Source organism: Brienomyrus brachyistius, chromosome 22, assembly GCF_023856365.1.
Source record: "Brienomyrus brachyistius isolate T26 chromosome 22, BBRACH_0.4, whole genome shotgun sequence".
NCBI classification, from domain to species: domain Eukaryota; kingdom Metazoa; phylum Chordata; class Actinopteri; order Osteoglossiformes; family Mormyridae; genus Brienomyrus; species Brienomyrus brachyistius.
In genome coordinates, this window is record NC_064554.1 from 13,480,385 (window position 1) to 13,503,281 (window position 22,897).

General features: G+C 44.3%; 2 protein-coding genes across 2 annotated transcripts; both read right to left on the bottom strand.

Moving 5' to 3' along the window:
- Window positions 1-2,709: 2,709 nt before the first annotated feature.
- Window positions 2,710-11,794, bottom strand: vwa3a (von Willebrand factor A domain containing 3A). Its single transcript, XM_048991358.1, has 24 exons — window positions 11,630-11,794; window positions 10,983-11,057; window positions 10,682-10,790; window positions 10,390-10,528; window positions 9,823-9,926; window positions 9,473-9,553; window positions 9,283-9,377; window positions 8,730-8,849; window positions 8,326-8,400; window positions 8,094-8,235; window positions 7,793-7,970; window positions 7,634-7,704; window positions 7,316-7,465; window positions 7,122-7,209; window positions 6,804-6,905; window positions 6,553-6,650; window positions 6,295-6,441; window positions 5,701-5,809; window positions 5,300-5,444; window positions 4,410-4,554; window positions 3,868-4,019; window positions 3,654-3,777; window positions 3,452-3,549; window positions 2,710-2,813 (listed from the first exon to the last, which is right to left on the bottom strand). The coding sequence occupies exons 2-24, from the start codon at window positions 11,024-11,026 to the stop codon at window positions 2,750-2,752; spliced, it is 2,580 nt and encodes an 859-aa protein (XP_048847315.1). The 5' UTR covers window positions 11,027-11,057; window positions 11,630-11,794; the 3' UTR covers window positions 2,710-2,749.
- A 4,719-nt stretch (window positions 11,795-16,513) lies between these two features.
- Window positions 16,514-21,757, bottom strand: mosmoa (modulator of smoothened a). The gene is given in 4 exon segments (XM_048992299.1): window positions 16,514-16,851; window positions 17,434-17,596; window positions 17,598-17,647; window positions 20,758-21,757. Coding segments are annotated over 4 exon segments (657 nt in total). The 5' UTR covers window positions 20,864-21,757.
- Between the last annotated feature and the right edge of the window lie 1,140 nt (window positions 21,758-22,897).

The window sequence follows — 22,897 nt, forward strand, 5'->3', positions numbered from 1 at the left end:
ATATGACTTAACACTGACTGTTCATGGAGTGAAATGCATTGTCCCTATCTTAGTAGTGTCCGGGCAGTGTGACGAGCTCATTCTTGGTTCAAATGTTCTCAAGCATCTGATACATGTTATGAAGAGCAATGATGACTACTGGAAGTTTGTATCTGTGGGATGTAGACACTCGTTCCTTGACTATGAGCATTTCTTGGATGTTATGTCGTGCACCATCAGATGGAGGGACAGCGAGGTTCCTTGCAAGGTTGGCACAGTGAAGCTGCCTCATGCAGTCACACTACTTCCCCAGTGTGAACATCTAGTGTGGGGCAAGTTGTCCAGCAGTGTGCCAGTGTCTCCGGGTAGCACGATTATCATGGTGCCTAGTACTTCTAGGTCCAGAACGAGGGACATTCTTGCTGGACAGACTATCACACCGATGTGGGGAGACCAGTGGGTGCCGGTGAAGATGGTTAATCTTTCATCGAGACCAGTCGTTCTAAAGAGGAACTCACCGATGTTTCACCTTGTGTTGCAGTGGAGGACTATGACATCCAGTAGAGCTCCTGTAAGATGGTGGGAAGGAAGCAGGAACGTGTGCTAGCTGCCACTGAGGTGAACTTTAAGTCTTGCAGTCCTTGAGGGCCAATGCCTTCTTCAGCACAATGGACTCGACTTCTGGGTTCTACAACATCCCCATGTGCGAGAAGGTAACAAGTACACTGCCTTCACAGCACCTGCTGGTTTGTATGAGTACAATAGACTGCAAGGGCTCTGCAACAGTCCAGCATCATTTATGCGCATGATGTTGAGTATTTTTGGGGATCTCAGCTTTGCCAGTCTGCCTTGTTACTTGGACAACCTTCTTGTTTTTGCTCCCACTGAAAAAGAAGCCTTGAATCTTATCCGAATGCGCAGACAAGACTCTGATCAGGTTACGATGCGGAGCAGAGTAGTCACAAGAGTCAGTAGGCTTATAGAATATATGGTCCAAAAACCCATTGTGTGGGGTCTCTTATCATTGCAGAAAACTCAGCCTGTAGCATAAGGGGTTTTCATGTAAGACTTCATCAGCTTGAATTTCAGGGGACCAAGTAAAATGGGGTGTAGACCGCACCTTAGTGTTCTTGAAGGGTAGGAGGCGTGATCAGCCTTCCCTACTGCTTTAAATCTGTTTGACGGATAGTTTCCTAATTGAACCATGAGATGAGATCTTTTGTGTGAACTGGTCCAGAGAGATTGGGGAGTTTGTCATCAGACCTTGTGGGTGTTGCAGAGAGTCTCAGGAGTGGAATGGTTTTGGGCGAAATTCAAGGAAGGGTGATTGCAGCAGTTGTTAAAATGCGATTCATAAATTCATCAAAACATTCACACTTATTATAGTATATAGATACTTTATTGTATCTTTTTAATCTCCTGCCTGTATGTTTCTGAGTCTGTGTGTGTGGGCGCGTTCCGGGGGGGGGGGGGGGGGGGGGGGGTGGTAACGCCAGCACGTGTGTGAATGTGCATGCACTGGTAAAAAGCTCTCGTAACGTGTCCGGAGGTAAGTCGTTCATGTTACGCTCAAGTGGATTAAATATGGATTAAAAATTCAATTCGAGGACGAACCAAGCTATTGTTTTGTTCTGTGTAACGCCTGTTTGGTTTTGTATGAATCCTGCAGCAAATTGGTTTTGTCTCGACGGTAGCATATTAGCGTGCTAGCTTATTGGCATGCTAAGGAGATGGTGCGGTTCCACGTTCGTGACGTGCATTTTGCCCTTTCATCAGGGGAGCCCGGTGTACGGGACGCTCTGCTCACACAGGTCATGTTCTGTTTTATTATTTCAGGTATGGAGAAGTTTTCGTTTCAATGACGTAAAACCTGCTGGAAGGTTATTTGCTGAATTCGAACTGTGGCGCTGTCTGTTTTGACTAGCAAAAGAAGGGAGGCATTGATTAACGTATTAAATATGTGGTAAACATGTATTAATTATAAAAAGGTTATGGATAATTATATGGTTTTATGTATGTGTAGGTAAATATGCATGCTAATGTTTGCATTTGTTATATAAGAATTTCAAATGATTTATTTAACTGATCAATTCGTTATTTTTTTTGTTTGTACCTGAAATTATTTAACCAGATTGTTTTTTTATTTTGTTATGTTAAAAGTGCAAAAAGGTGAGGAGGGGAAAAAGCTGCCCTAACATGGCCGGAGGGGAGCCCGGTGTACGGGAAGCTCTGCTCACGCAGCTCATGTTTTCTGTTATTACTTCAGCGCTTGAGCAATAAAACACCTGAGACTCAGACTCGTGTCCAGTCCCTTACTTACGGCAGAACTCAACGCAGAGGGGATAAGCGGCATTTGGCTTCTGGTTAAGCGGTTTCTGCGCTGGAGGCTTCATGATCCCAGTGGACCAGCATTCCACCGCTGGTGTGCCGCTGGTGTCTTTGACGGTTCTCACATGCATCGTTTGTTTGTGTTCTCACATGTAGGTTCCCCGGTTCCTGTTTAGCAGCCCGCTGCATCGGAGTCCGCCTTCTGCTTTACCCCTTCCCGGAGCCGTCCATCCAGGCAGCCCAAGCCACCCTTGTTCCCCATTTCCAGGACTGCTGGAACGGTTGGTCTCAGGGGCCAGAAGACCTGCCATGATGGGCGTTCTGCCCAGGTTGAGGTGTTCTCTCACAGACTTCGTATAAACCTGTTTAATCTGTATGATCCGAGTCAAGACAACAGTTGGGTTTCGTATGTTAAATTTCCTTTTACTGTATTTGTAAAATCTTAGTTTTCCGGAGATTGCTGGACCTCGGTCATTCCTCGATTCTGTTTCGCCAGGACGATCCGTCTGTTAAAACAGAAGAATGAAATGTCGGGGCTTTCAGTCTGAACGCTGCACAAAAAGTTTTGGTTCAGCGCAAAAAGTAGGTGTGGTTCTCAAAACACTCTCTTGCCATTTCGTTGTTGCCCCAGATTGTGGTCAGTCACAACACTGCATATTTCACACACTAGAAGACGGTAAACTTGCGCCATAAAGCTCTGGGAACTCAGACATGGACAATACAAGTTTCTCATCCATTATGATTTCTCTGACCGGCTCGATTCCTTGTTTCTATTGGTTGTGCGGCACAGTGCGTAGCGGTCAAAGTTCAAGAGAGTTGACCTGTGACCACTTGCGTTCACACGCTCGCCAGGCAGCATGCTGTGGCGTGTCTGTGCTACTCTTGCGCTTGGCTCAGCGCACCGCAAAACCATTCTTGCGCCACGCAAGCCATATAAAACCATGGGTTTCAGAGAACGCATGCTGTGTTCAGTTTGAACGAAATAAAAGACTCATTCAGGATACATCTTTAAATCAGTATACAAAGAAGCATTTTAGTTTTTATGTTATTTCTGGCTTGAAATCACCGTTCTGTGTTTCTCATGGTTGAAGCTAGATAGTCCTCCTAGTGACATCACCACCAAGACAGTGACATAAGGACCAACCTGAACACCTCTGCTTGTGCGCGGAATTGCTTCACTTTGTCTATTTCCTCTGCCAGTTTCTTCAGATCGTCACCTTCAAAAGCTGGTAGCGCTAAAAGCTAACAACCAAGGCATCAAATAAAATAACAGATCTTTTGTAGTTTCGGTCAGTCAGGTTAACACAACATCAGTACAGTCACTGTGACCAGAACCTGCCACTTACATCCTGGTCACTGTGGCTTTCCTGTAGCATTGTCTTGGTTGCCTGGATGTCACTGTTGCCCTGGTAACGGTGGAAACGACCTCCTGTTCGCTTGGCGAGTCTCTTAAGAAAGTCATTGGCTGTGCTGTCAGGATAATTATTTGGGAAACCAAAAATTAATACCATCAAGGAAAAGTATGAAGAGAGCAAAGCATGGTGGGCAAAGCAACATTACCTATCAGAGCAGAGAAGCGAGACTGTGTGGATGGTGAAACGTCTCCCCACTATCCGACTCGCTACCTCCTCCAGTACCAGACTGCAGCTGGAGTCGGGCTTTCCATCACTCAGCAGGTAGCATCCCAGGAAATCTCCAAGGCCAATGGCCACCTTGGCCACATGGACAAAATCCAGAGGTCAACATGAGTACTGGACGTGTTAATACACATGTAGAATCAATACCTCCAGTCATAGTGATGAACAGCGATAATTCTGAACGAGGGCCATGAACACGAATGGTGATAATCAAACACTGTGTGCCATGATTCATTAATGATGAGCAAACATGAGATCAGCATTTCACTTGTGTTATTCCTGACTTGTTCCTTCAGTAGTTTCTTCAGTAGTTCACAAAAGGTTTACAGAATTTGATATAGCACTGGGATACAGTCCCTCAAAGTCACACCCGTGATTTAGAACTAGCTCAGGCTCAGGTTGAGTTTGCTCACACTGTCGTGCCACATTGGTGTCATTCGTATCCGAGTGGTTTACAGAATTAACCTGCAGGGCCTCCAGCAGGCAGGTTCCTCCATAAGCAGAGAGCTGAGAGAGCCAACGCACAGCGTCCTGACAGGCCTCCTGAGATGCCTCGACCAAGGTGGAGCGCCACGCCCTGACCACATCCGAGAAGGCCAGCAGGGTGAACCTACAGCATGCACAGGCTGCTCTCAGTGGACATCAAACCCACGTCAATATCGAAAAACGTGCCCATAGTGGATCTTCGCTAAAGTCCCAGAACCAGTCACCCAACCAAGGACAGGCATCCATCGACTTATGTCCAGGTTTTGTCAACCTGGATGCATCTTGATCATTTTCAGAGAGAGATCAAACATCCTGTATAGCAGTGTTTGCCAATCCGGCCCTCGGCATCCCGACAGCGCCTCCCTCAGGACCAGATTGGGAAACACTGTTGTATAACATAAGTCACAATATCACAAACCTTTAACTAAACCTTTGTTTTGGTTCTTGACACATGTTAAAAAATGCCCATTAACGTCCACTACATCTGTTTCAGGATCTCTTGATCAATTTTATTGAGGCTGTTATGGGACACAAGTTACTTGATAGGATATAAATCGATAGGTGACTAACAGTTAACCTACATATAGTATCGATTCCATTGTTTTCAAATTACTTTCATAGTGTGATACCAGACAGTGATTGTGACATTGTAAATAAGCAGGAAATGGTTCATTTTGATTGAATACAATCAGTGAGATGCAAAAGGCTTGTTTTGCCAGCCCTATGGATCAAATTATTCCCTCATTTTTACTTTTACTTTTCTTTAAACAAGGAACTTTCAAGGTTTCAGGAGGGTGCAGGTTAAGGTTGTGCTATATTGTCAGCATTAAGGTTATGACCTTAATTTAAAAGGCCAGTCTTTCTCTTACCTCACACCTCTCTGGTGGAGCTGATCCCAGATCAGAGACTCAAGCTCCTTCCTCACATCATCCAGGCAGGAGGCCATTGACCCAGATGTGTCCAGGAGAATGCATACGTCATGCTCCAGGATGGAGCCGAACATGCACCTGCTGCCTGAGAACGCAAACAGCGGGGTGCTGGATTTAAATTAATGAAGGAGGCTTCGACATGTTTCCTGGCCTCATCTCTAAAGTGCGGGGTGGGCCACAGGAGTCTCTGAAGGGGCTGGGGGACGGGGTGTTAAGCTGTAAATATTGGCTTATTTGCAACGACCATTATGGTTGGAATCTGTTTGACTTTGGGGTGGGGCAAGTTCACGATTGGATGAGCCTACAGTGGGCGTCGCCAAAGAGTAAAAGCAGCAGCCTACCGGAAAGAAGCCAGAGCAGCCTTCGAGCATATCGCCGCAGAAGCTTCTCTGTCTGCGTGAGGTACTGAGCAAGTTCCCCTGAGGTCAGCTGCAGGTGCTTCACTACACCCTGCCCCCAGGAGGGAGGACAGACACCCCCAGTAAGCAGACCTTCACAGTGGCAAAGAGAACAGAGCTCCACGGAGACTACCAGCATGTTAGCGTACAGGATACCGTCACAGAGCATCCTACGGAAGACGATGATGTAACAACGGAGACCGTGAACATGATCATATGAGCAAGCGTCCATGTGCCACCGGGTTGAGTTTTTTGCGCACTTCACTGAATAACATGTTTCTTAAAGATTATTTTATTCATCAGTTCCCATTGAGTAGGGCAGTGTTTCTCAAACCCGGCCTTGGGGACCCCCCCCCCCCCCGACGGTCCAGGTTTCCGCTCTTTCCTGATTCTCTGGGAGTTGGGACAGAGCAAAAACATTGACCGTCCAGGGGTCCCCGAGGACCGGATCGAGAATCACTGGAATAAGGATTTACTGCACATGCTGTTCTGCTTCGGAGTACAGACACGAAACCCGATGCTTGTGGTCTCACTCACATTGATTTGGACGCTGGGGAAGACGGAGCAGTACTGGGGGGACGTGCCCCTTTGGGCCACTGCTTTCTTGTTATGGGTGCAGTCTGGCCCAGAAGCCAGCTTGTGAAGGTCCAGCTTTAGCGGCCTAACTCCAAAAATTTTTAGCCACTAATTCACAGGCATATACAAAAAAAGAAAAGACCAAAAAAGACCAGAGTTAAGAGATGACTGAGGGAAAATAAATAAAACAGGGACAAGTCTATCTGGGGCATACTGTACCTGTTTGGTTGAGCAAACGTCTTCATTCTTGGGAAGAGTAAGAGCGGGCACACGCCGCTGTACGGTTTTTGCTTTAGGATAAGTCTTGAAAACCACACCTCAAATAAGAAAAATGTCACAATGTAACTTGCCGTTTACAGCATAAGAATATGAACAGCCCACTGTTATGGCCAGTTTGATGATCGACTCGAGCAGCCTTGGCCATGACTAAGAGCAAAAGCGCTTAATGAGACACCGCGTGTCGATCTTACCCAGCTTGTTACCCTGTTCGGTGTAAAAGAGGGACAAGGAAACCTCAGGCTTCGTCTGCTTTCCTCTAGCCTTCGACATCCTCCCGCTATTCAGTGACTGTGCTTAAGATACACAAGCAAGATAAAACAAACGTTTGCCTACGATACGCTAAATTTATTACCTCCGCAAAGATAAAATGTACAAGGACTTGTGAGTGTGTTTCATATTATTGGTTGATCAACTTATTGTTGGACTCACTGAGCTCAAACGGTTTGCTTGACTCAGACCCATGGGATAGGTCACTAAATGGTCAGGCCCTCCCTGCCATTGGTTCTTACCTGGAGAAACAGCAACTTTTGCAATGTTAGGAGGCCGAACTGATGCCCTTGCACTTGAACACTCCACCATCTTGTGTGTCTTTGCATCCTGCACAACACAGGGATGGTCAACATGAAGCAGTTAGACGACCTGCTCTCTAATGACATCCACTAGCTGTTGGGCAGGGTGTTTCTTTGGACAGTGGAGCCCTTACCAGCCCAGTGAGAGTGTGGTCTGTTGCCAGAGGATTGGGACACTCTTCCTTGCGCCCTTGAGTGGGCAGAGTTGCAGCTGACTGGGTCCTCACTTGAACGGAATGCCTGACGGTAGCTCCCTGACTCATGGAATCCACCAACCGGGAGCACTGAAGGAGAAAAGTAAGACATACCACCGACTAGAATAGGCTCATTCATTAGATCGATCGCTTGCCACCAACACCAGTTAAATCACGTCTCAGGTCCTGACACTGCAGCAAGAATGAACGTGAGATATTTTCATAGCTGTGAAAATTTACTGGACCCCCCATGGACACCTTATGGAGGTAACAGGATGCCGTCTCAACTTCTCGCCTTAAAGCACTGATGTCATCGCTTTCCACAACACCTGCCAGCCAAAAGATAGACGAAAGATTAATCAAAGGTGTCTGGTTTGTACCCGTATCATTGAACAGGCGAAAACCCCATAAAAATACCTGCACCGTTGCACCAATGGAAGCGCCCAAGGCCGGCATGTGCCAAACTGCGCAACGGCAGCATAATGTCAAACGAAGAAGACAGCTCAAGGTCCTCGTCCCCTTGACTATAGAGGCAGACATGGAGTCGTAGGTCTTCACCACTGCATCGCTCATTCACATAATCCAACACCACAGTCTGCAGGAGAAACAAAGAGCATAAAACATAGTTTAGCAACATCGATGCTACACAATCGGACTGTCCATGGGGACTATCCACTTATTCTTGGCTGACCATACAGTGCAGCAAAAATCTTCTCACCATGTCTTGATCTAGTACTCCACTGGTTAACAAGTAAACGCCAAGCGTTGGAAGCTGCCCCCTCTGGTCGGTGTGCTCCACTGCATGTCTCAGGGCCTGTAGCAGGTTCCTACTACCTGAACACTGTAGGCACTGAACCCACCTAAGAAAAAAAGTAACAGAAAACCTCTGACTGGTGACTTTCGTCAGTCCCAGAGACGGGCGTTAGCAGACACACGGGCGAGTTTCTCACAGCCAGGCTTCTTGTAGGTTTTCAGCAGTCGGTGGAGCCATTGTGTCTCCCCATTGTTGCACATCTGTGCCAAACCTGTCCAAGGACACAGAGCAACTTATCGGCACATAAATTGTGGAATATGATGTATGATATCCACAATTTGTGGCTTGCCTGCGTTCCTTTTGATGATCATATAAGCAAGCAGTCATGACCCTTTGGATCTTGGTCCCCCCCCCCCCCCCCCCCCCCACATGTCAATAAACAAAAAGAAAAAAACTGCCGGATAACCTACACTAGTGTTTCTCAACCCGATCTCAACCAAAACTGTCCACATTTTTGCTCCATTCCAGCTCTATCTAGGGGCCCCCAAGGACTGGGCTTGGAAACACTGACCTACACTATGATACTAAAGCTGTACTTACGCTATTATGTTGAAGCTCTCCTTATTTGCCAGCTGTTCCTCCAACAGCAGCCTCAGGCACTGCTGAATGTTGGCCAGGATCAGGAAGTTCATCTGACACAGGTCCACCACAATCAACACTCTACAGGAGGATGAAAAACGAGAATCATGCAGGATTCAGTGAAGTACAGAATGCTGCTAGTATCAATGGTGGGGGGGGGGGGTTGGTGGTCTGGGTTGGGTGCCAAATATGATACGTTTTCTTGGGGTCCAAAATCTCCAGTGAAACCCATGAGTATCACTATAAAGTGGGACAATTTTCAGGTAGAAACCAAATTTTATACAAGCTGGTACTTCGTACTAGTGCTATACAGAGATGAATAGTTCAGATCCAGAAAGTAAAAAAGATTTTGTTTCGGCCAACCAGTTGAGTATAAAGAGCCGCAGTTACAGAGTACTCAACTGGTTGGTTGAAACAAAATCTTGGTCTGGATTTTTTACTTTCTGGACCTGAATTTTCCACCTCTGAGTGCTAATTTGCAGTGTTTGGAGTACCGGTGACTATGGGCACTTGCCTGGGCTCACACACCATCCCCCAAACCCGCCGGCTGCCAGTGTTCAGCCAGAGGACCCTCTCCTCCAGCCTACGCACCGCCTCATACACCTGCTCCTGGAGGGACACAGTCACACAACGGCAGCGATAAATCAGGGGCCGTCCGGCGTCACACTCACAGCATCCGCACATACAGCTCGCGCTTCAGCCACCTGATAGTTCTGCAGAAATGGCAGGTCCACTTGCACGTTTCTCATTGAGCCGTCGTGCCACTCAAACTCTACCATCGCCCCCTGGTGGTGTGGAAGCAAGAGGCCAAGAGAAACATGAGCACCACAGCCGCACGGAAAATGTCCCACAAACCCATCCATCCATTTTCCAAACCGCTTATCCTACTGGGTCGCGGGGGGGGGGGGGGGGTCCCACAAACCCTGAGTGTTATATGTCCTTATAAAGGATCTTTTAACAAAAATTATCACTGATCATTGCATTGAAAAAAAAAATCAGAACTGTAGAATAGGTCTTAGTTAAGCGGGTTTGCTATGTGACAAAAGAGACATACCTCATTCACTGTGGAGGTGACAGTTTTACTTTGAATGGGCCCAGACTGGGATGCAAACAAGTATGAGTTTGGAGACAGAACTGCGTAGAGATCCAGGCCCTTGGCTGTGTGTGAGAAACAGCTCAAATCCACACCTCGGTTCACCAGATTTGGCTAAAATGCTAAAGCCAGGACTGAGCAGGGTTTTCACAATAATATTCCTAACCAGATATGCTGGATCTTGCAGGTTTTATAGGATTTAATTCAGAGATGGAAAGTACAAATCCAGACCAAGGTTTTGTTCCAACCAATGAGCTGAGTCTCTGTGACTGTGACTCTTTATGTTCAACTGCTTGGTTGAAACAAAATCTTGTACTCTCTGGACCTGAACCACTGAGTTTTTGCACTGGCTCTCAATGACTTTAATAAAAACTATCATTTAGACAGTCACACTGCCCATTGTATCAGCTGTTGATCAATTGCATATCAGTATGATTCTCTAAAACCTGCAGGATCGATGTTTTATTGTGCAAAAGCCAATCGTCTCCACTCTAGGGAAGAACCACGGCAGGAGGACGGAAGGGCTACCAGTCAGTCCATTGATTTTCAGCCAGTCTGCTGATGTTCTGGGCAGGAAGCTGGGGATCTTTATATTGAGAGGTGTGTTATGATTGGGCAGTTTGGGAAGCAGGCAGGACATGGATAAAGCGTCGAATTTCACAGAAATCTGTTGGGAATTTAATCCAGCTTATTATAAAGTCGTGTAAAATTCACACTCTTATTCTCATACACTAATACGATGAGAAATGCACACCCTACACATACTGTTATATTGCACTGTAAAATGGCAGCTTGCGCTTAAGAAGACTGCAGAGCTCACCGGTTGGCTGTCAGAGTGATTGACAGCTGTGAGGAGCGGCCTGCTGTCCAATGAGCACGAAGCTGTCTCCCACTTTCTCCCCAGGGAACGTCTGCCCTGCTGTATTAAGCTGCCAGGTCAGAAGCAACATCAGGTTCTTTGTTTGTGCATCAGCCCCCTTTTACATCCTTTCTTGCTTAAACAAACATTCAGTTATACTAGGAATGTGCATTTAAATACCAACACATCGAAACGTTCTTATAGTGTTGGAATCCAGCACTTCTTGGGGTTCCAGCCACGGTTATGTGGACTGTATACTCACAGGCTTGTGGTGCATTGGGGGTCACTGTGCACATCCTGCGCCATAGTCACAGTACGGACCTCGGCAGCACGTGGTCTGCAAAAAGGGTAAACGCACACTTGGCACTGCCCATGTCTCCGTTTTCTACCGATTCGATACATGGGCACAAACTCACCTGATACGAAGTATTTAATCCAAAGTAAATTAATTACATTTTCTTTTGGATTGATTACATGTTGCAATACAATTAATTGTTGCAGACTGATTTGCACTAGTGATTTAAAAAATGACGTTAAAAATTGCAATTTATAGTTGTCCCTTAAAATGATTTTCCTGAGAAACCGCAGGACTACTTATTCCCTAATTAATGTCTTGATTTTTCATGGTAAATAAATTTGATATAAAATACCTTTAGAAAACAATACTGGAATCAGTACAAACACAAGTCTAAATATATACAACCATCACACATAGTTCGTAAAATAGTGCGTAATATTTCTCCGGTGGATTTAACTGGAAACGAACGTAAAAACTCATATTAAATTATCATATATTAACAATTAACAATAATTAAGTTACAAGGGACTACGCACACTTCTCGTACGACTGTTGCTAAGTCTACTTGAATAACTCGTCAGTAAACAATTTGCTGCATTGGTAATACTTACTGAGTCGAAAATGTTTTTATATTCTCATTCTGATTTTTTATATATTCCCATTGTGTATATCCCCAGTTCTTCAGTCACTTACATTTTCATTCTTAATAAAACGAGATCCCAGAGCCATTACTGCCGAAGTTCACCGTGCAAAGCGGAAGGCTCCGTTTGTTTGGCGTCACCAGGGAAACAGGCCATGCCCTATGTTATAGATTTAAAATTATAATAAATAAATAAGTAGATAAATAAGTGACATTATTCTCAATCTTTTGCTGTTGCTTGTACATTGTTCTGAGCAAGACCCGAATGTCAATAAAGTGTTACAAGAAAAACAAGACCTTCGTGTAATCGTTTATTACCAAATATCTTCCTTCAGAGGTTAAGAGAAATATAAATATGAATCGTCCTGTCACAAAGCAGATAAGTGCTTCGTGCCGAGAAAAAGTATTGAAAATGTATATCCGAATCTCAAAGTCGTAGTTACTTTAAATTATGGCGTTTAAAAATTAGACTAGTGCATTTCGGTTGTGGGTAGTAGTATTTCTTAAATATTCTAATTATATCCTATTATTTACATTTTTTGTTAAATGTTTTAGGCGAAGCGGACAGCCAGCACACCGATGCCATTTTTCGATGAGATTAAAGTTTTGATTGCCGCCTGCAGAGGGCGCCAGAGCTCCACTTTTCAGTCAGGGTTCAAGCTTAGGCTGATTTCGTGCTATAAATATGCATGTTTTACTAAATCACTATGTTGCTATGGTTTGGTTATAAAATTAGTCTGACATGTTTCTACAAATAATACTCCCTATTAAATATCTGGGTTATAATTCTCTGATACTTATTTCTCTGATTCGTTTTCTGCTTCACTAAGCAAATAGACTTTTCTCATCACCTTCGGATTAGCAGTTGGCTGGATAGTTATGATATATGATGTATTTCTGTTGTGCCACCTGATGAAGCAGAGGCTCTCCTCGTATCTCCAGTTATGAGCGTTCTTAATGTGTTCTCGAGCCAAAGATAAGCGACACGTGGTTAACCATTCCGAACGAGTCCAGCGATCACAGAGAATAAACCCACTTGTTTACAAATATTCTATGTGGCTTTGTGGGCAAGGCATCGGTGTACTGTAAGTGAAAGATTTGTGTTTAAATGTATTCGTGATGATAATGATGACGCTTAACTTTTGTAGCCTCTTTCTCAGGATTCATATTTATTCTTTTCTTCTTCTGTTTAGTAGTTTTATCCAAACTGACAATCCTTTTCTTCTACTTCTAACGGAACCAAGCCAAATTGCGCATGCAGAAATATTGCAGAGTGCTATAAGCATTCACTGCACTATGATTTCTTTCAGTATGTACAACCAATTTTCAGACGGCAACATACTTTAAGCAACGAAACACATCACGTTACTTTGTGGTGCTCTGAGTGAGTAAATTGTTTATGGAAATAAAAAATGATCGGTGCAGATTTCAGTAAGGCAACAGGTCCAGCAGAACCTCACAAAAAAATGCAAAAGAATAACATTTATCTAGAATAACTGAATATATTTGAATGCCACTTTATCATCATACCGACCATTTCCATCCACCACCTTTATCCCGATACAAGGAACTTCAGTGAAGCAAAACATTTCCTGCCTCACTAACAGACAGCAATGCACCGCTCATCTTGACTTCAGTTGTTTACTGGATAAGTATGGAATAATACGTGTTTTTTGGGGCAATGTCTTAATATTTGATCAGTTCCAGTTTGTCACACATAGAACTGTCTGCAGTGTAAAACTGATCCATCAAATACTTTTTGAGTTATTGCATTAAAAAGTGTCTGTCACGGGGGCAGACTAGTCCTAAAACCAAATGTAGACCAGTGAATACAATAAGGTATTGTAACTTTGGAGAATAAATGGAATACACGTTTACTCTTACTAATGGCAGCATTTTTATTCTTTCGAAGTCCTACAGCAGCAGCTTAAATAAAATGCTCAATTCTTGTGATATGAAATCCGTACAGTTTAGCCCTGTTAAAAATCACATGCAATTGTCCCCCAGTATTAATGCCACTTCAATAATGTTAAAGCACAAAACATATGAATCGTCCAAACTATGCTATGAGAACGTTCACTGGTGACTACCGATAATTAGCTTCATGATTTTTTGTGCTGAAAATAATGAACAGTGCAAAGCAAATACAGTATAATACGGTAAGCTAGTCTTTGACAGCAACAACAAATTCTTACGCCACTTAATTATTCCCGTTAAAACCATTTTATTGCCGCGCAAGTTTCAAAATGGAACAGTAATGAGGGATGGCGCTTAGGAAAAATGAAGCAAAATAAATCTGACTGTGGCCGTTTCCCTTCATGGATTCGTCAGACTCAGGGTAGAGACGAGCCTTTCACTTTTCGTCGGGTGGTCTGAATCCCTGATTAGTCAATAGACAATCGTTCAATGAGAGCGGTAATACCGTAGTATAATTCTGGACCATCACTATTACAGACAAGGCAGGCGAGTCTTCATACAATATAGACACGGCAGTCTCCAACACTTTTCTTACCCAACATAAGATAAGATTCTTAAATTAATAAATAGTTTATTTGTTAACATAATCAGTTCTACGGCAAACAATAATTAACAGTAACACAGTAAATAGAAACCAAACAAGACTGTTATCTTTCACTTTGTGCAAAGCGAACCACAACATTCTGAAAACAGTGCAGCATACAGGGGGCCGTGCAGCATGTGCGCGCTCACAGTCGTAGTGCAGCACCACCGAAGTCAAAACACCGAAATCCTTCTCGCACCAAATACTCGGGGCTTCACTGACTGAAACGTGACTTCACCGAACAAAAAAAAATGTAAACCAAAGAAGAAAAAAAAAGTTAGAGAGAGAAATGAGAGAAAATTATGTTTCAGGTGAAAATTTAAGGGCCAGTTCTGACCTAAAGCCTTTTCGACGGGAGCGATTTACCAAATGCACTAATTGCTGTATGAAGACTTCACAGTTGCATTAATGATAACGTTTGCATTGCTGTATTTTTGCATAGTTGATGTTGGTTTTAGGTACTAGATTTAAAACAATAAATAACTTACATAAATTATATAACTACCTAAGCGCCACAAAATAACCAGTTCTGCTACTTAAGACGCCGTTCATACTATTGTATGTATACACATTTTGCACAGAAACAAAACTACTTGTGCTACTGTCTGTACTGTATAAGAATGTCGTGTTTACAATTCAGCGACAAAAAAAAAAACAAACATTGGTTTGAATATCGTTGAGGGATGCAGAAAAAATTTTTGCCATGTTCATGGACACACTGTCATTTGTAGAACTGGCTCATTAGAAGCAAAAACATTATTGTAAGTTCTACCCTGAATGGAGGCTATAGTGAAGTCAAGGCCCAAGCAGGATTTTCTACATCTATGACACAAATTGCTCTCCCTGCAAAGAAACCAAAATCTATCAGTTGGTTTTAGCTCAGCTGAAGTCTATGAATGAGGATGTTTGTGACATGTATCAAGTTTACATTAAATTTTACATTCATACAGGCTGGCCCGAAACATTCGCAATTTACATAACTGATCTCGAACTTTCACTAGGCATCATATCCAGTCAAACGTGTAGGAATGGGGAACAAAGATTCCAAAATCGTCTGCAGTTTAAAACGCAAATAAATAATTTTGAATAGAATAACATTAAGTTAAACCCTTCATACGTACAATGTAAGAAGAAAAAATAATTTCGAAGAAAGGACGCATTTATTAGTTAGGTATGCATGTCCCTGTATCATGTAAGCTACGGGAAGCTGGCATTTGCTGAAGCAGAAGTGATGCCAATGCTGCGGGCAGGAGAAAATTCATTTAGTTTAATTGCGTCCTTTTAATCTCTCATTGAACTTCCCCCAAAGTCCCTGTGGTGTGAGGATACGTCAAAGAATTAACAAGCATGAAAGAGACAAAAAAAAAAGAAAAGAGTTTGAATCACATGAGGTAAACTTTTAAAATGCGTTTGCGGGGCTGATTCTGCAGTCGGCTTCAGGAAGTCAATGCCCAACGGTCTCTCAAAAACACAACTGTACAGAAACTTGCCGTCCTCTTTACAATATTAAACAAGTCATGGCACAACAGCAAATCCATAACAAAAAAATAAAGGGCTCTGGATTTCGAAATCAATGATATATTGAGATTTTAAAAAATAAAAGAGGTATTCATGTTGATCAAAAAAAAATAATAATAGGAGATTAAAAGACTTCTCCATTACACCTACAACAGCTGGGGGGGGGGGGGGGTAGGGCGAGTCCATTTGGTTTGGAGACCTAGAAGCAGGCCAGTCGGTACAGAGAGCTTATTTTCAATAAGCCTGCTCAGTTAAACTGGATCCGCAGTCCTTCACACAAAGCCTTCGGTTCCATTCACATCCACTTACGGATCTCCTTTTCAGGTCCCGTAAGCCTAGAACGTTTGAGTGCCATCACAGTCCAGCCCAGAGTAGCAGCCCTGTGTGCTTTCACTGATCCCAGAACAGCTGCACCATAGGAGGACTCAGAAGAGGTGGGAATCGGGAAGCAGAGGTTATGAAAGCCACACCTCCTACTTTTGCACTGTCACTTGTGTCTGGCATTCTCCAGCGCCCCACCCCCCTTCTCCAGGGACCAGGACTCCGACCAAACCTCCCCCTACACTCGGGGCGATTCCTGTTGGACCTGATCTTGAGACTCCAGGCTTCATAAACACCTCTGTGAACGGACAAAAAACAAAAAAACCCAACAGGGACATTAGGGAGTGTGGTGGAGTCGGCCTTCGCAGAGGCGACACCCTTTCAGGGCTATGCTCCTTCCCCAGGGACGCATGACAAGCGAGTGCAGGCTTTAAAAAAAAGCACAGGGAGGAATGCTTATAGCCAGATGTCCTTCATCCGCATTTGGCTCGCTAATTTGTTATTTCTGGGTGCCCAGCAAACCCCCCACCCCACCCCCGCCCCCCCAATCGACACCCGTGCTCCAGTCGGATTCGATCTCTCTCCGGTGCCAAACGGCAGAGAGACACAGTCAGCCAGGCAGGCACACTTTCCAGCGAAGAGCAGTCCCACGATGGTGAAGAAGATGGAGAGCACAAAGAGGACGTACGAGGAGCCCACCACCGTGTTGTTCGGCAGCTTGTAGGGCTGCCCCCCCACCTCGCTGATGTAGAATCCGATGGGGAAGATCAGGGCCGCCATGCAGAAGAGCACCACTGCGGAAGAAGGGAAGAGCGTGTTGCTCACGTTTCGAGGAGGAATGCTATCAGGGAAGGGCCTATGAAACAGAGGATCTTGTTGCTAAGGCGACAATCTTATAAAAGACTAAAAAAAATGGACAATTACTTGCACTAATGCAGACATACACAATGAGTCACAAAATTCGCCATCAAAATATCTAAGACCCATCTAACAAAACACTTCCGTCAAAGCGAATGCATTTCGTTGCGTCTCCTTTTTGGGTGTCTATATGGACTCCAGTGTTGCAGTGCTATCAGTGACACTGGATGCTTCACACATCCCTATATGCCATTTGGAATAAGCCAGACACAGGACTGGGAGACCCAGAGACACTCAGGGGGGAAAACCAGTGTGCAGAGAAGGTAGACAACTAGAGGAGGCGGGACCAAGACATCTGATTGGTTAGTCCTGCCTCCTATAGTTGTTTAATCCCACCTTCTCTATAATCTGATTGGTTCTCTCTCAACCAATCATTTTTCGTTCTGCCCTCAGACTCCCACGGATCCCAGAGACACACCCATCCAGGCTACAGAGGTCCATGTATGCGGGACACTTACTTCCTGTGAAAGCGATCCAGCGGGCGTACTTGGTGGCCTCCCGGTGCCAATGCGACGCAACCAACAGGCCACAGGTGACAGTTAGCGAAACGATGCCCATGACGATGAAGAAGAGCGTGGTGACCCACTCGGGGGGCAGCCGGGGGGGAATGCAGGTGCGGTCCACGGCCATGGATGGTCTGGCACTGACGAACCAGTCCCACCGTCAGGGCACCTGGAGAGAGACAGCCAATCCCGTCACATGCTGGGCCTCTGCCCCGCCTCCTGCAACTCCACCAGTCGCTCACTGATTGGACCGCCTGACTAATCACTCTGGGCAACCAATCAGGGCTCATCATTTAAATGTCCAGCAGCATCACCCACCAGAGAACCAATCACAGGTCAGCCCCTTAGAAAACACCTTTTCTACCAAAAATTACAACTAGATAGAACAAGCGAGAAATGCTTTCATCGTGAGACCTGGTCATTAGCAGATAAAATTTTTCAGATAACCGTTTCCATTAAGAGCTGAAAGATCTATACCAGACAAATCACAGCCACAGAGGATTTCATTTCACTCCAACTCAATGCAATTATTGTACCATTTTCTAGTCACTTAATGTGATCTTTCGAGGGCTGTTGCTTCCATTATTGATGTATTTGAGATGACAGGCAGGATGACCTTAAGCAATGCTTTCACCTGACTTTGGGACGTAATGTCAACAAAGCATCACTTGGGGGACCCCCTGACCCCGGTTCAGCACCAACCGTAATGACTGGGAGTACAAACATAACGCAAAGTATTCACCTTTAATGCCCGGAGCTGCTGGTCTTCTGTTAACGTTTGTGACTGAAGTATTTTAAGCATAGCAGCCTGTTCTATAATAAGTAAACAAATTAGGCTAATAAGATTATACTAAGGAAACAGAGTCCCTATTTCATTCAGCCAATGAGAGAGAGATACCAATGACACGGGTTGCACCACTGCCGACGAAATAATGAAAGGTTATAACCCTAACCGTGCCGTCTCTGGGGGCACTGATCCAAGTGCTAGCTAAGAGTCTGCTGGTGTCCCGGCTGTCACACCGCCCCCCCCCCCCCCCCCTTACTCAGGAAGAAAACATAATGCCAGAAAGTCGCGTTGTCCCTCTTAAATTACAACTAAGGAGGGAAAAAAAATCCCATTCAAATCCCAGCCTATCTGAAACCAGATCAAAATGATTACATTATTTATGCGACTCGCCCAGCGTGATGCGAACTCTTCCCCCGAGGCCAAGCGACTTACAAACAGGCTGAGGAATACAAACCCTAAGCAGGTGAACCTTATGATGATTATTAAACTCTGCCCACATGGCACAAATCCTACATTTCTCGCTGGTGGGGAAATAAAACTACAGCCAGTACATCTGACACTCTACTATCTCCAAACAGGAATATGGTCTCTTAATAACCCTTTTCTCCCTCTAAATAATGTGAAGTTTTACTAACAATGCAGAGTTTTATTTTAATCACTAAGTATGCACATCTATGACAACATGCCTGTCAAACAGACATGCAAGTGTCATTGTTTGGGAATCACGTTGCATTCGGTGTCTTTGATTCAATCACTTTGATTTCATTTCCTTTTGGTTGGGAGAAAGATGATTATGCATTATGCCTTTATGTAATGCACATTTAAACAACATGCAAGCCCTCTGTATAACCCTGCACTGTATAACCCATAAATGTTTCAATCTGACAACGTGTGTCTGTATAAACAAAACATTTGCTGGACATTTTTCACTTCCCTGCGACAACCGCATCAAGTTCCACCATAATCCCTTTCAAATCGCGTGCTTTTCTCGTGTGCGGGTAGCTGTCCCGAGTTTGCTTTCATCTCCGCAAAAGACATTTGAGGAAGAAATGTGGGAAGAAAACTATGGTGGCTGCAACAGTTCAAAGCAAAGTCTTTGGCAGGAAGTCTTCCAACTATTGTTACAAAGTGCCGCAAACTAAGGTGCTAATGGCAGCACCGGGGCTAAAAATCCACAGCTGTCTTTCATTGTTTTGCTTACTGGGAGGAAGTTAATGGTTTTCAGCACCCTCCGAGTGTGAATTTCCTTACCCGCAGGAAATTTCACTGAAACCAATGCGCCGAAATCAGTAATGCATTTTGTTTTGCAAACTGCGAGTGCTTTGATGATACCGTGTTAGGAATTGAAACCATAACGAAGGAAAAACTCGTCAGAAAGCTGAGACCAGGGCGTCCCTTCTCTTAAAACACGTGCGGCTTTTCATGATGGCTATTGTAAATAATCAGACAGGAAGAACTATATGTTGTTCCAGTGGCATTTCTAATCAATGGAAAGCACACATTTCGGATAAATCGATTTTCCAAGCGTGCACTGAACAAAAGTACCTGAGCAGCTGGACATCGGGGGCACGAAAAGCTTCTGTAACCGGAGTTATGACTGCATAGTGTAAGATGCGGAGGATAACTACGATCTATGAGAAAAGGCGAACAGGCCTCGAATTATAGAAAAAGAAAAAACATCGGCTATTTCTAATATAACACCATAACAAGCATCCCATTCGACAAACCAGGCATAATTTCACAGATTCCCAAACTGCAACATATTCTACAGACAAGTTACGTTTATACTACAGTAAAATACACATACGCTTGTATTGATATTGTGAAGCGAATAGCACCTTTACATACATTAAACTGGATTTACACAGGACTTCATGAATCCCAAAGATCCTAAACAGAGTCGTGATTAAAACAAAAAAAAAAAACAATTAGACTCACACGCAACTGTAATGTTTACATTGGTAAAATGGAGCAGCCAGTAAAATGCAATGCTTTAGGAGACGTGCAACTAGTTAAACGAGCTATAAAGTAAATGCATGTAGCACTTTTATGTGAAACATTTTTTGTTTTACAAAATATCCAGCTACTAGATTATAACAACCTCTTTTTCGTGTTGTTTCCCGTTAATAGGCAGGAATGCGTTTGTTTTTGCGGTTATCTTAATAATCTATCTGTTTAGTTTGACGCCGATACAATCAAGCTGAACTATGTTTCGTTTTTCCAAGCTGTGCGAACGTCAGACGGCAGACAATGCAGACAAAAGACGGCGATGATGGTGAAAGTACAGCTGCAGAGTGCCGCTTTGGATAATATCTTTGTTCTGGACACAGCCAAGCGAAGGACAGATCTAAGCAATCGATGCCGGGACACACCAGCTCTAAGGCAGACGTTATAAGACCAAACAGCCTAGTCTGCCCGACACAATGCGAGCGACTTGCCATCTGTACTGATTAGACACCACGGGGAAGAGCTTGGAAATTGCACCGACTTACCCGCCGACTCCCCCGTGTTGATCCAATCTGGGTTCGCAATACTGGCAATCGCAAAAATATCAGCCGCCAGAAAAAGGCATCCTGATATAATGGTCAGTTTATCCATCCCAAAGCGCCGGCGGGAGCCTCCGAGCCGCACGTATACTCGCCGATCGCCACCGGGTCTGCAGGTCTGGGGACGGGTACCTTTACCCCCCCGGCTTCAGTAATCGGGTAGCAGATGGGTATCTGGGTGAATGTACTGTTTATGTTTATCAGTCCATCAGTGTCGCCCCCTCCACTGGGAGAACTTGCCTGGGAAGGGGGGTCACCCTTCCATTTTATCGCCACATATAGTTACGTCCTTCGGTGTGACTATACAGAATCCAAAGCTCCATTTACATGCAGAAAAGGTAAAAAAAAAGTCACGGTTCCCTCCGGAAATCACATCCCTGGCTTGTAACTCTGTCGCCCCATGTTTCCGTTTCGGGGGGCAAAAGCAGCAGCCGCTGCGCCCGAAATCGGAGTTACCAAGCGGATGGCCGAGTGAAGTCCGGCCCGCTGAGCTTCCATAAGGTTCTGCTCGGCGCTGGGAATAGTGGCATTTATCCGCGATTAAACGTGCCGGACGGCGGCCTGCTGTCAGCGTCCAGCGCCTATTCGAATGCACGATCGTCACCTGGTTAAATGAGCAGAAACGAGATCACATGCATGTAGTGTCTCCGTGAAATGCATCAACGCGAAATCATCCTTCCTGCTTATTCACGCTCCTTTTTTATCCCCTGGAATCACATCTGGAGTCATTCACAAAGCTACCGCACATTAATTCAGCAGGGGATCGTGCTCAGTCTACCTGCGGAAAACAACGCCATCTTAGCTAAAGCAGGGATTGTAGGCTCGCCTTCTCCTAAAAACGCGAAACTATTTGGGTTATCTGCTGCTCCCCTTCGCAAAAGCCCAATACCAATGAATGACAACAGAAACGCAGCCGTCTGCGCAGGAATTGAAGGGGGGGGGGGGGGTTGCGCGTCGGGTCTCGCGAGAATTTCGGGCTCGCAACGCTCGAGCAGATGTCGTGGGAAGTGGCTGTGACGTCCCCCACCCTTCGGCCCCCCACTACAGGTAAAATGATACAATGACACAAGCCTGGCGACGCACATTACTTATCAGTAATTGTCTTCATTTCTCGTGCACAAAAGCACGTTTCCATGGTATCCATAACTGTCATCATTATTGAAAACTAAAATAAAAAACAGTACAGAATAACTTTATTTTAGATTAACATAAAAATAGAAGATTTTCCTTAAAAGCTAAAATTAAACAAAATTTCTTGTAAAACTAAACTTAAAATATATATTTTTCCTCCATTTGGTGTCGTAAAAATTGGGTAATGTTCCGGAACATTTTGAATATAACTTTTTATGTAGTTCCAAGCCGGAGCAGGGATTATACCGCAGTACTTTCAAGAAAGAATCCGACATATTTTAAAAACGTACTTGAGGTTAGAGGAGTACAGGACTCCTTACATCCATCCATCTTCGAAATGCTTATCGGGGGCTTGGAGTCGACCACAGACAGCTGGGGGGCACATTCTCCCTGAGAAGCCAGTCTTTTGTGTTGTATACACTACGGGTAATTCAGTGATGCCAGTTAGCCTAATGTGTTTTGGAGTGTGACGCAGGGAGATCATGCAAACACAGCCCGCAGGGTTTCACCCACCCCGTTCGTCTTTCTTTTATAGTACAGGAAACTCTTTGGGTTTAGCGGATAAACACATTTAGCATTTAGCAGTAAAACAAAGCGAACCGACACTGGAGCATAATTCTAGACAGCAATATCAATTAAACCTAAACTGAAACAAAAAAAATATATAAAATGATTAGTAAGTTTAACTAGGCGATCACTATGTCTATCCCTGATAGTCCACAGAATTTAACTAATTATAGTAGATAATGGAAAGTCTAAATTAATATTTAGTTGTTTTACCAAGTATCCTTTGAGAACATTAAAAAAAATCCGTCTTAAAATGTCTAAACAAAACTAAACAGATTTCCAAAATGACAGAACGCTTTATCGAAATACTTGTTCAGGCTTCGTGTCTGGCTCTTTGGCCGTTTCATCGTCAACATCCTTTCGATGATGATGGGGCAATGTGACACGT